Source organism: Streptopelia decaocto, assembly GCF_964273445.1.
Source record: "Streptopelia decaocto genome assembly, chromosome: 1".
Lineage (NCBI taxonomy): Eukaryota > Metazoa > Chordata > Aves > Columbiformes > Columbidae > Streptopelia > Streptopelia decaocto.
This window is the reverse complement of record NC_138663.1, coordinates 52,216,569-52,230,723: the sequence shown is the minus strand read 5'-3', so window position 1 is coordinate 52,230,723 and position 14,155 is coordinate 52,216,569. Positions and strand designations below refer to the sequence as shown.

General features: G+C 37.4%; 1 protein-coding gene across 1 annotated transcript in view; it reads left to right on the top strand.

The window, feature by feature from the left end:
* PTPRQ (protein tyrosine phosphatase receptor type Q) overlaps positions 1-14,155 on the top strand; it is a gene marked incomplete at its 5' end in the record, with an annotated part of 130,414 nt that overhangs the window by 75,612 nt on the left and 40,647 nt on the right. The window contains one exon of the mRNA XM_082063008.1: positions 7,891-8,223. Within this exon, the coding sequence (XP_081919134.1) occupies positions 7,891-8,223 (333 nt within the window). The remainder of the gene's footprint in view (positions 1-7,890; positions 8,224-14,155) is intronic.

Below are 14,155 nucleotides of genomic sequence, written 5' to 3'. Positions count from 1 at the left end.
GGGATTGGCTATTAATTAGTGCTTGAGGAAAGCCTGGAGAAGCTGTGGATGTGGAATTAAGCCTGGGTTTGAGAGACAGGCTGCTCATCTGTTGTGGTGTGTTACACAGAATTGTACTAGCAGGAGAAAAAAAAAACCACAGACTTTATTTTCTAACAATATTTGGCTTGTGTCTCTTATCAGTGAGAGTTTTCCTAAGGACTTATACCACAGTACATATTTGTTGGTTTTTGGGTTTTTTTTGCCGCATACAGTGCACAGACCCTTTCTTGCTGTTTTAGCATGGGCATACATGTTGTTGCTTAGTCATATTTACAACAAACTAGTTGTTATTATTAGGACATTTGCTTGAATTGTTTTGTGGTGACTAGGTACTAGGAACTGGAGATTAATGGTTGGGAATGGAAACAGTTTTATAGCTGTTGTCAGCTTCTTATTTATGGTGGTCTAAGATTAGTCACAGAATATGTAGCCAGCACTGAGTCACTGACAATGCATTTATTTCTGACATAAAGTGAAATCGGATTTGGCTCAGTGTCTCACTGCATAGTATTTGACCTTTACATTCTTAGCAAGATTATTTGCCTTTTTTTTGAGGTAAATTTGTTCATATCTGGGTACAATTAAACATGAATCACAAAGATTAAATTTATGAGGAGATTAGTAGTGTTTTGTGTCTAATCTAGCTCCACTGTCATGGTAAACCACTTCTGCTGGGCTGCAGTATGTTATAAAAATTGACAGCTTAGTAGTGGTAATATTACTTTGTGTTTAAATATACTATACAGGGTATGAAAGATAATATAGCAAGTGCATGTGCATAAATGAATTAGGATTTTATGACTGAATAGCTATCCTTAGGTTATTTTCAGGAAAATACACATATTAAAATGAAATTTCATTAAGGTTGAGTGAGCTTTTAGAAGGAAGAAAGAGCCATATAATGGTAGGAAACTTCTCCAAAAGGCACACTAAAGCTGTGAAGATTCAGTTAACTCACGCGTCTAGGACCTGCATAATATTCAGTTAAGAATAACAATACAATTATTGAAAAGACATTTGGGTGGTTCAAGGCATGAATAATCCAAAGAAAACTGCTGCTGTTTTCAATTTTTTTAAGCTAGATTTTTCTTCACAGGCTTTTTATCGTTCTCTGAAATTATTAGTCATATTGATTATAGTGTTAAGACACACACAGTATTTTTTCTCTCCTTGTTGCTGGTCCTACTTAATATAATAACTGAACACAGAATCTTGGAACAGGTTGAGGCCCCTATTGTATTGCAGTGTCAGTCCCTACCATTTGCTTTCTACTAAACAGAGATTCATTCATAACTTGCATTTAAAAGAAATATGGCTAGGAATTTGTCCAGGAAACATTTTTTAATTTAATCTGTGCTTAATTTTGCTGGCCGATACTAACTTGTAGCTCTACACAGAAGTATGCATTGTACATTAAGGAGAGTAGTGCCCAAAAGGATTGGTAATGGGAAAGTTTCTTAGGTCTCTTGGTTTGGAAGTGGCAAATTAACATAATCTGTTGTTACTTGCCCACAAAATCTCTTTACTCTCTGCAAAGGGGAACCTTTAAAGATTCTGTGTTTGTACCTCCAGGATGGAGGTGCCCATTGGAAAATGTGGGCCTTTTTATTCATTCAGGCCCATGAGGGGCACAAAACACAGTGTGGCCTTAAAACCTTCTTCATGTCCATGGAAATTCCTTCAACATGAATCCTTTTCATGGGACATGGCAGCTCATGGCAGCTCTAAGTTAGAGTTATTATACATTAATTTCCTCATTAACTTGTGAAGAGAACTACAGATGACCGTGATGGAAGACGTATTTAAGTCCGTACCCTAAAGCGGTCCTTATGGCCCCAAGCATGACGTGCAGTGCAGTGTGATGGCCTGATTATCTAAAGGAATAATCAACCTACTGCAGAGCCACATCACTGCAAATGGTGTCCCCTGTCACTACTACACATAAGAAAAGTGTGTTTCACTGTTCAGTCAATGCTGCAAATTTGTATTTCCAAACTGTACTGAAGAAAAAGCATCCAAAAACTGCAGAGTGAATAATGACTAAGAATTTTTGAAATGCTTCTTTCCAAGATGACTAAAACTGATTTTTTTTTTACCAGATTTCTATTTTCTTAACCTAATGAGAATTTTTTTTTTTTTTAGATTTTCTGATCAGTTGGTATGTTCAGACATCAATTAATGTATTTGATGTTTATAGCAAATCTTCACTAGACAAATGCAATGATTACTTTGCTGCCAATTAAATTGCATTGATGTTATTTTTATGAGCAGGTAGATAAAAATAGAAGAATCATATAGTGTAGGATGAAAAAAAAATATTTTTTGAGGACTAGGTCAACTCTAATGTATAAGAAATGGTGGTGACATATATATATATAGATGACATTGAAAACATGTACAGGTCAAATAAATTGGTTGCTGAAAAGTAGATGATGGTCCTGTTTTCAGAAAGCTGAGCGTTCTTATTTAATTTCAGACTGGAATAATAACAGCTTTCCACTAGTTTTCTAAGCTTATGTTCAAGGTGTGCATTTCTCCTCAGATTTGTAGGATTTGATTTTTCAGTGCTTAGATCCCATAGTCAGAGATTGAATTTTCTAATGTGCTGAAGACTGAGAGACACAGTCCAAGGAGATTTTTTTAAAACATGTTCTCAACTGTGCAATTTCCTTTAAAGCATGTCTGATAGTATCAGTCCCAAGTCATGGGAAAAATCAGTCTACAGTTTTTTACATGTTTATGTTAGTAAAATAATTTGGAACCTATTTGTAATGTCCTTGTTCATACTGAGCAGGATTTTATATCATGATGAGTCTCCTTGAAATTAGCAGTCTATACCAGAGTACTATTTAGTATGATAAGGGAGATGAGCTTAACCCAGGGAACTCCTTTAGGTAACTAAGCTTTCAAAGATTAATACAGTTAATCAATATAGAATATTAATTTTCTTTTCAGATATCTCAATTTTCTGAAGACTCTTTTGTCATGTGCCCACTGCTATCTGTTCTACTTTGTTCTTCATTTTCCTCCTATTGATGTTCTTAATACCACCCAACTGACTTCTAGGCTGCCGCTGTTCTTTTAATCCAAACTCCAGCTACAAGCAGCTGTTCTGTAGGCAGACTTTTTTTTTATTAACTTTGTTAGGAACTATGCTATATCATATTACCGTCTTCTGTTCCCGGCCCGCGCAGCTGTAGTCATTGCTTTCCACAGAAGACTTTATAGAAAGCCGTAACTTCTTTCTTTTCTCAGCAGATTTTTTTTGTGTGTGTCCTTTGCTGCCCTTAGGTTGTCTTTGCATTGTGAGTAAGATTTTTCTGCTGAGTATTTCTGTTGATTTAAACCAGATCCACTGGCACTATTCAAGTTGATCTGAGACTTTGCACAGTCCTGGTAATTTTTCTACCAGGAGTTCCCTTTCATTTAGGTTCTCAAATAAATACTTAATCTCAGAGCAGTCCACCAGCTTTGGAAGGGTTGATTAGCATTGCAACCAGATGAGTGCAAGGAACTGGGGCCAAGGTCTGTGAAAGTACCTTCTATTTAGGTGCTTAGTTTCCTGTCAACTTCAGTGTGAGTTCAGGCACATAAATAGGTTTTAGGAGCTTGAAATCCCATGTGGTTCTGGCTTCAGGCACTTCTTGTTCGAGTTTGGCCATCATGTGAACAATGTTGGATGAACCTGAAAATACCTCATTCCTCCTCCAGTCCAGAAACTGAATTCACTGGCATTTCGCAGCCAACCTCTCTGCCAGCTCCCTGGCTGGCTTTCAGAAACTGAATTAAAAGCTATTAAATGGAAAAGGATAGAGTATATTGCACCAAAAATTTCACATTTGAAAAACTCCCTACTCTCAGAGCTAGCTGAGTTGTAGCAAATGCAACAAAATTCAATAGGGAATGGCTGCCAGATATATGATGATGAGATGTAATGGGTCCTATTCATGATTCCTGGGAAATTCAAATATTGGATTAACACTAGAATGCCAACCAGCTAATCGGAACACAGTCCTAGACAATTAGTGTCCCACACCAACACAAACACAGCCTTTTTCTTGCCTTTTCTTTAAGTGCACCTTCCTGGAAACCAGGAAGAATAATAAAGTTCCTGTTAGGGACATATCAAAGCAGCAGTGTATAAGGGCAGACACATAAGTCTTTGTTACAGTTTCAGTTTAAGCTGAAAGAATAATTGATAAAGATGCAGTTTTTGCCTTTAATTGTTTTTAGTATGAACAGTGATCACTTCATCATAGTTGAGTCATGTTTGGAAAATTTAAACAAGCTGCATGATTACTCTAGGAAGCATGGAATGGTTTGTTCAAATAAGTACCATCTGTGGATAGAAAAAGTTGGGGGAATTTTAGTCATTCTTGAGGAATGGAAATCTGATTCTCCATGCTAGAGTAATTGTAATCCTCTTTGTATCTGTAACCCAATAGTGTATTTGTCTTGAAATTGTCTCATTGAACACTGTCATCAAATGCACTGTGCCACTGGGTGTCACTGCTCCTCATCGTGGCCCTCAGAACAAAGCTCTTTGATTTGCTCCACATTCAGATCACATCTTTTTACTTGTTCTAATGAGAGATTACATTTATATTTGATTTGTCTGTGTAAGCAATGAGATGAAATGGACTTTTAAACTGACTAATGTTTAAGGCTCTGATTCCATTTTCAACGTCTTTCTAGGCACTGGTGGAGAAAGTTTTCTCATGTCTTCTTCTGACTTACTCTTTCTTTCACGGGTTAGGAATATGTTGTTTATATGTGTCTTAGTAAACTGGAAAAATAATGAAATAAAATAGCAATAAAAGTTTTTGTATGAAAGGAGAAGTACTTGTCTAATCTGTCATTACGATACCTGTGAGTTTATCTTTCAAAATGGTGGTTTTCATGTAGTGTTGCTCATCAGGATAATCACAGATACTATCTTCAGCCTTCTGAGGGTAATATGGATGGGTTCCCTCCGTAGTCAGTGGGAAAAGAACAGATGGAAAGAGAAACATCATTTTTCTGCCCTCAGTTCTTTCCCTTGCTCTCTGGGAGTTAGTCTCTTTCCACTAAATGCAAGGAGAGCTCATGGAGTTTTTATTAGACTTTTATTGGTCTTTGTGAGAGCACACAAATCACAGCCACTGTTACTTTTCCTGAATATAATTTCCAGTTCTGTGAAACCGCTGAGTGCCAATTCCATCTTTACTGCAACATTACAGTCTCTCAGGTTTTTTTGATGGCTTCATCCCTATTGAAACTGGGGAACAGGGTACTCTCCTTGAGAAGGGAAGCCCACCATGCTGGCTAGAAGATGGGCAGTGCTCTTTCTGCCTGTGACTGGCCTCTTCAGCCTGTCTTGATTTAGACACAGAGACTGTAGTTGTGCCAGCCATGGCTCTATCAGATGCACGTTTGAACAAGCAAAGGTATATTTTTCCACCTCCTTCTTGGCACCCAGGAAGCAGCCAGTTACTACCTACTTTATTCTAAGCCCCTGTTTCAGCGTTTGATCCAGTCTTTCATTTAAATTGGAGTATAGTCCAATAATCATTTTCACCAGATAGAAGTTAGTGATGATAGACTAAGAGGCATTAGATCCAGTTGTTTCCATCTCCATGTTGCATACTTCCACAATTTTATTCCAAACCTGCCAGTGTTGGCTGTTCCTATTGCAACAAGAGTTCCTGGAGTCGCATGCCTGGGAGGGTGAGGTCACATTACTTTTTAAAAAAAGAGTAATCCCCTCTGATTGAGAAGGAGGAGAATTATATTTTCTTAAGTTCTTTAAATTTTTATCTGTTCAGATATCTTTGGAATTGCTGACTCTTAATTTTTTTAAGTCCTGGAATATGTAGCAGTGGGTCTTAAACATACTTTAATTCAAATTCAGAGTGAGACTGGATGGTAGCTTTTATTTCACTCAAATAAATTTATCCATTTTGTCCCACATTTTACCATCATCATCATCGAGCATGTAAGATTCACATTCTTTGCTGTATCTTAACAGATAATAATAGCTTGTATTACAACAGAGTAGGGGACTTTTAGAGGAAAAATATAGGTAATTGAACACTTCTCTGCCTTGATTTTCCCTTAACTAATGGTCAAATTAAGCCATTTCTTGTAATTTGTATAAGTAGCAAATACAGTTTATAGAGCTATTATGAAAACATTGCAGTGTTTATTTTTCTGAAAGTGGACAAGCTGAGTATTACATCTCTAAAACTATGATCAAGAAAAAAGGGTGCTGCCTGTTTTGCTTTTAGTTACTATTTCCTGTGCTTCTCTCTATGCTAAGAATAGCAGAGCAAAACAACTTTAAATGTGATAGTACGGAGTATGATGATGGAAGTTGGCTCTACTGAATATTTTTTTCTTAGTTTGCTCTGTTTCTGTGTCTGCTCAGAGTGTAGCAGGGTGGGAGCACATGGGGCTATTGCATGCTGAGATGTGTACGGGTGTGTGAGGGCTGAGCAGAAGGACAAGGGAAGAGCCCACGGTTCCTGTGGCTGACCCCTCTCCGGCAGGTTCCAGCTGCTTTGGGCTCATTTGAAGTGATTTGAGTTTCCTAACCTTTTCATCGTCACAGCTTGGTTTGACTCAGAATTTACATTTCATGTTAAATATTCCGAATTAATGGAGAGGCTTCAGCTTGTTATATATATTATGATTTTTTTATAAATGATTTGTTGCAGATGAAAGCAGAGATCAGATATTCTCACAAGGCTGAAGAAAAAACAGAGGGTTTTCTCTTTCTTGCCCAGTAACGTTGGTCTGGGATTCTTTTATTCTTTATGTAAGCCTTGGGGCTTCTTCGATTTCAGTTTGAGGATGTATCATATGTTTTTCTTTTACCAGCGATACTCCTTCCCCCAAAGACTCTAAAGCACTCTTTAAAGCTAAGTGCACAGAATGATTTCTGAGCTGATTTCTCTGCACAGTTTTTGCCACAGAGAGTATTAGTATTATCTTACAGAGTCTTAGAGATAATATTAGCTTACTGTATGACTATGTGATATAGCAAAAAACCATATGTTGCATCCCGCCTGCGAGAGTTGGGTTGGCTGAATAGAGATATGGATAAATGTATGTGCGTGTGTGTATGCATATGTACATACATCCATGTACCTCTTCTGTTTCCATGCACATGAATATAACCTGTGTATACATGTACATATGTATGAACACTATGAACACACAGAAGCAAAGTTGTTGGAAGTTTCTTCTTTTTTTTTTTTTTCCTTTGTATTGACATATTATTTAGCTCTTTCAGTTGGCATTCTTTGACTTTGTTGTTTACTGAACAGCTTGTAAAGCATTCTTATAAAGACAGACAAACATATTACATGTATTGATACTTTCCATTCAGAAGGTGAAACAGGACACTTATGAAACCTCGAGGTGTTGCTCGAGGATTTCATATGTTGCCAAGAGAGAGGGAGACAAATGGGTGTTTCTGAGTGAGAGGTGAGAAATCCCAGTTAGCAACAGCAGTAAAAGATGCAATGGTAAGGCCAAAAATAACATTGCTTGATATTCCCACCCCTAGTTGAGACAGAGCCCCAAATGTAGCAACAGCGATGTTACACCTCCCGAAAGTGCACCCTGCATGCCACACCTACAACTACTTTTCTTTATTTCAAGACCTATAGTAAGTACATATATGCCACCCACATATGTACAGTGTGATTTACACCAAAGGAATTACTCCTTATTAACCATATGAAATTGAATCCTGGTCTTTAGATTGGTTTATTAAAATATTTTTTTCAACACTGGATAGAAGGGTTATAGTTGCAATCACTTTTCGTTCAAATGAAGATATCTTACAAGTGTTTTAATCTGTAGTTCCTAGTGCTCCCAGGGATATAGTTTTTTCCAACGTGCAATCAACAAGTGTGACCTTGAATTGGAGATCACCGAAATCTATCCTTGGCTACTTTCAAAACTACAAGATTACCACACAGCTACAGTCCATCCACTGCAGTGACTGGGAAACGAAGGATTGCATTGAATCTGAAATACATCAATATTTATATGAAAATGTGGTGGATGACCGAATAGAAGAGACTGTGTATGGACTGAAAAAATACAGATGGTACAGATTCACAGTTGCTGCCAGTACGAATGTTGGTTATGGCAGTTCTTCACCTTGGATTTCTACACAAACCCTTCCTGGCTGTAAGTAAGGATGTTTACCAAGTGTCATAATGCTATAAAAATGTAATGGTAATCTAAATAAGCAAGAAACTTTGTAGAAGTTACATCTTCACAGATCTACAATATTGGTGATGTTATTAAGCATTTATTGCAACTCTTCACGTATGAAATATCATGGTATAAATCATGCTGTAGGTATGCATACTTGACATTACTTCAGATTTTAGTGCCTTCTGGATGCTCTGTTATATTTACTGCTTACCCAACAGCAATTTCATTCCTCAGCTCTTCTCCACATCTAGAATTGCTGAGTCTGAATTTTGGCTACTTTGGATGGATACACCATTTTTAATCCATCTTCACATGTGGGGTGTGTCAATGAAAATAGACTTTTTTAAATTATGTGACTAAAGATCTCTTCTCTAATGTCATAACACTTTCCTGAAATACTACTGTATGTCCTGGCAATAGAATTTAAGTAATAGTTTCAGAGGAATTCACATTTCTTTCCAAAACCATATCCACCTAAAGAATATAATCAGAGTAGCCATGTAACACCAACAGGACTGTTGTGACACGTATTAGGACTGTCATGCCTCAGCTGAGGAGTTAGTTGTCACAGATAAGTCATCATTGGATATTTGAGAGAAGGGGACAAGAAACATAAACTATTTATGAAGTTGTCATGTTGACATATGACCTTCCATCCAAGTCCACAGCCAGCCTAGGTCAGAGCACATCTGAGATCCAGCCTCTGGCTTTCGTAGAACAACTGAGAACTGCCATAAGTGTCCTAACTAAATCACAGCTTCTTCACTCATTTCCCCTTCCAAACTAATCATAATAGAGACAGCAAGGACTTAAACAGCTGCATACCAAGGACTATGCAATGGTCCACAAACTTATTTTGTTCCATTCATGTTTTTACAATCACGTGATGGGAATCCAGGTGGCTTTGATATAACGCTCCTCATAGTATCTGTGTACACTCTGTACAGTAATACAGCCATCTATACTTAAATACCTCACAATTCTTCTATTAGGTAAGGAAACATCATCTTCAGTTGCAGATGAGAAATTGCAATAGAGATATTTTAAGGCCCAAAGGTCAAATTAATTTGGACACTGTGACAGTGAACATCACAACAGCCCATTTTTCACATAAAGCACAGAAGCAGTCCTTTGGACTTCCCAGTACTGGAATCAGCTGCAGGGCCATTCTCATGCGCATTTACTTTCTTCGTCCAGTGGTTCTTATGGGGATGCTATGCCTGGTAAATTAATGTAATATTTTAAATGAAAGTGAAAAAAAAAATCAAAAAAATGTAATCCCAGATGGAGCAGAAGATAGCTAACAGAATTTGTGCAACTCCTAAGCCAACAGCTCTGGGGAGATTTTTGCTATTAGATGGATAGATCTCAGGTGCTGACTTATGCAAATATTGATACTTATCTTCAGAAAATCATTGCTGAATTTATGAAAGTTAGGGATTTAAACTGGACAGAAAGATAACTAAAACCTATATAATCACATAAAGATAGGATCCTCTTCATGATTTCCTCTCTGGACAATGATAATTTATTTTAAGAGAGAACTAGTTTCCTACTAGTCCCATTGAGGAGATGGTAGTTTAAATATAAAAATCTCATTAGACTTCACAAACTCTTTCCCTGCCAATACAATGTAATTCTCAGCAGCAGGTTCCCCGTGTGCTCTTTAATAAATGTGTTTAACAAATGGTGGTAGGGTAGAAGTTAAAAAAGTTCTACCAGTTCTTCCGGCCCAAGCGTCTGGGGCTGCTGCCCTGTGCCTGTGCTGACAGAAGTAGGTAGCAACAAATTTCCTGTGAGCTAAAAACAGTGACACATCAAGAGATGAGCTGACTATAAAACACACTGCCATGGGGTCAAGGAAGCATGGGCGTTGTCCCAGATGTCACAGCCAGGTGCTGGTCTTTTTCCTGGAGTAATGACAATCAGCTGAGGAGGAAAAGTAGAAGAACATGATGTGTCATAGCTGGGCGGCCACCTGGCATCTCCAGCCTGCGAATCTTCAGTAAGGGCATGTCTCTCGCTACCTGACCTCATACTTTCCAAAGACTAGTCTTTAGAAGTATTATTAAACAGACTAAAAAACCTTAGTTCCCCTCCCCCCTTTCTTTTTTTCTTTTTCTTTCCAAAGGGTCCTACCTGTAGCAGGGAAGAGAAATTCAGGATGCACAGAACAGATCCAGTACTCTAGGCAGCCGTGCGGAGTGTATCTATCCAGAGAACAGGTGTCGATCCCCCTCTTCTCTCCCTCGTGGACAGGGCCAGGCATCCTCTGGATTAGCCTGCTGGTCCACAGCCAGTATACATGGTCTGTTAGGGCTTAAGGGTGTTTAGGTGCTATGTAGAATAGGCTGGGTACTTAGCCCATAAAATCAATAGGAGTTGTGTTTGCAGATTTCAGGGCAGGAGTCAGCCACTGTTGCTGATTTTCAAGAAATGCCTCTGTAAGACATTACTACTGCCAAAGAGAAAGTTACCTTAGTTGTGAAATAATAGTCAAATTACTTTTCTTCAGAAATAATTGGTTCTCAGAAAATTTTGGGGTTTTTGAGCCTAAAGAACGTGCTATAGTTATCATATTTGAGAAGGGACTGCATTTAATCTGAAAACTGTTAGACTCAGTTCCTGGAATAGAAAGAGATGAAACTTCAACAAAAGCAAAAATTACATTACAGAAACCCTGAATATTCTCTGCGTTTAGAAGTGCTGAGTATTCTACTGTTGTGGTAAAGCAGATATACCTAGAAGTTCTGAATATCTAGTTACTCAGGTGAGAATCTTAGCTATTTCAGTTGTTCATTACAAAGGTAAATTCAAGGCTACAGGAATTCTTTTTAAGTTTCTTTAACTCATTTGTAAGTTTCAAATAAAAAATAATGGTTGTGCTCTGTAATGAAAGTGATTATAGGGTTAGTCTGTGGAAAATGTTACAAGTTGTTCAGTACAGTCCAGTTCTCACATCATACAGATAAACTATTCAGGCTTCTGTCTTGCAGATTATTCTCACAGGAATTGTCCTACTGCCTCATAAAGTAGTTTGATGGCACTGTTATTGCTTAGCTGATAGATTACCCAAGAGCCAAACGTACTCTGCAAGCTGAAATATTCTCAACATAACCTGGATTTACATAGTTACCGGTACAGAAGATCATAGAACTGTATCTCAGTAAGAGAAAGGGCAAGAAATATTTTCCATAGTTGAGTAAACTTTGTTCCCTCACACCTGCACTTACTCAGAGCTTCATGTTTACATTTATAAGGAGAATAAGATTGGCTAAACTTGTGCTTTCTAAGAGAAAAATCACTTTGGAGAGTCAGTGTTAGGTGGAAAATGAATGGCAGTGGGATCACTGACGTTGTTTTGGATCTCATACGGTTACACACTGCAATGCTTTTTGGTGAACTGCCAAGGCTCCTAATGCCAGGATATACAGAGGTACAAAGGAAAATCCCAGATGTTTGAATGTCCCAGGAAGGCTAGAACATGGATGCATGGGGCAGAGGGTTATGCTTCTCTTCTCAGCACCTTCTTTCCCAACCCGTGCCGATACCCTGCTGCTTGGGATACTTCAAGAAATGGTTCTATATAGTGAAAAGCAGTGAGAGTGCATCTCTTGTTTTATGCCTTTCTTCTGGCAGATTTTGCCTGAGGGAACTTGGGTTTCTTTGTTCCTTTCATTGTCTTAGAACAAAACATTGGAAAGTAAATATGGCCTAATATAAGATAGGAATGTTTAAATATAGGCAAAAGTAAGCTAGGTGATTATGAAATGAAATGAAATAACTGAACCTCACACTTATTTTTTGTTGGGAAAATTAAAAAGGACTCATCTTAACCAAACTAGCAAGCAGGAATTTCTGTTAGAAGACCGGAGTATTCAGTCTTATTTTTAAGGATTATGCTAAATGATGGGCTATCCAGACTTATCTTCAAGCTAACACACTTAACTGCTGCCTTAGCAGCAGGACACAGATGGATGGGAAAGATGACCCTGACCTCCATAAGACCCACATTCCTGTGCAAGGATAGAAGCATGATAATCAGGAAATGATGGTTATTAGTTACAGAAAATGCATTATTGTGAAAACCAGGAGAAAAGTGCTTATGAGAGGAAGTGATTGGATTATGGGGGAATGAGAGAATAAGACTAGGTCATTTCTACTGAGTAAATTGCTGTGATTTATAAGGGAAAGGGTATAGTGATATCATGGCCTCGTATTGACTAGATTCATTTCACAAACAAACCTAAATCAGAATATGGCAGTTACCCTCTGAAGCAAACACGGTTTTTAAAAAGATGGTTTTTGTAAGACACGAGACATGTTAGACACATTTCATTTTCTAGCTTTCCTTCTAATCATAGCAGTTATTTCAGACAAAATTCCTAAATTTCAGTATCATTCAGTTAATGTCTGATATTGTAATTTTCATGATGAAACTAAACCAGATAATAATGCTTAGATGTATTTTAGCTGTTTTAAATATAGCATACTCAGTTAGATTTTTCCTGCAAAGATGTAAAAATTAATCAAATATAAACTGCATGTGGAAATTATACACATAGATTCTTCAGGTTGCATAATTTGTAGAATAGATTATGCTTTAAAATTATTTTGCACCATCATTCTCTAATGCATAAACCTGAATTGGCTTCTGAAAAATGAAATATTGAGAGATTAACTGCTCTATTAATGCTATAAAAAGTAATGGAAAATTGTCTTTGGAAACTTGGTTGGTTTGGAAACTAAAGCTAGAGAAGCTATATACATCATTTTATACTGTTTTTCAGAAATTTCAGCTGGTGATAAAGGTAATACCACTGCTATAGTTGTAGAAAGCACTGTTCACACTAAAAGACACTCTTTGAGCAACAAGTCTGACGCGCATTACCTGCAAAATAAGCTTAATTTGTGCTAATTCTAGTTTTTAGGGAACATGTTTGCCCTTGTATTTTGCTCTATCTGTTCTGGCACCACACTCAACAGCCAGCCTTCTCTGAGCAGTCTCCTCCATCACCACTCCCATGCACTTTTGTAGTTCCTTCAGTTATGCTCTTCCTTCAGTTGTTCCATGCTACTCAATATTTTGGGGGACTGCTTCCAATGGTTGAATTTGATTCCGACTACAAAGCCTAGTGTATTCCTGCTAATCCCAGCACAGCAGTATACCTCCTATATCCAACACTTTAAACTCTTCATAGCATCATATCAGCTCCCAAATCTTCCTGTTTCATTCTGAAACCATGATGCAAAATTTTATGATTTCTCGTCATTAATCTTTCTCACATAATTTCAATAGCTACAGACCTCCTTCCATGCTTTTTTTTTTCCTTTTCCTAAACTGTTTTCTACCTGAAAAACTAAGTAGCCTTATATACACTCCAATTTTCCTCATTAAGCCCTCTTACCTAATGATTAATGGTGAAAAAAATACATACTCGTGCATTAATCATGCTTGAGAGAAGAGACTGCATCTTCTGATTAGGTTAGATGCAATCACTTCTATTGTGTTTTATAACAAACTTTTAACTGGTATGTGTTAATCATAGCTGAATTTTTTTGTGGTAGCTTTAAAAATAAAAAGGCATAATGAAGCCAGATTCTGGAAAAATGTACAAATCTGTTGTTGTTTCTATAGCAGCCTGTTTACTGATATGTACCGAATTTTATTTTCCTGAAATTTACTACAGTTGTTATGAAAAAGCAAAACCACTTACTGCAAATTGCTGTGTCGTTATCGTGATTTCATGAATTTGTTATTCATGAATAATAACTAGGTTAATTCATGTATCACCTTCACAAAAGGAAATTTTAGGAAAATACCAGTTATTATGTGGACATTCTTGCCCACTTACAATTCCTGTCACTTTTGTATGTGTGTGTGTTTTCCAGAGCTTCTCAA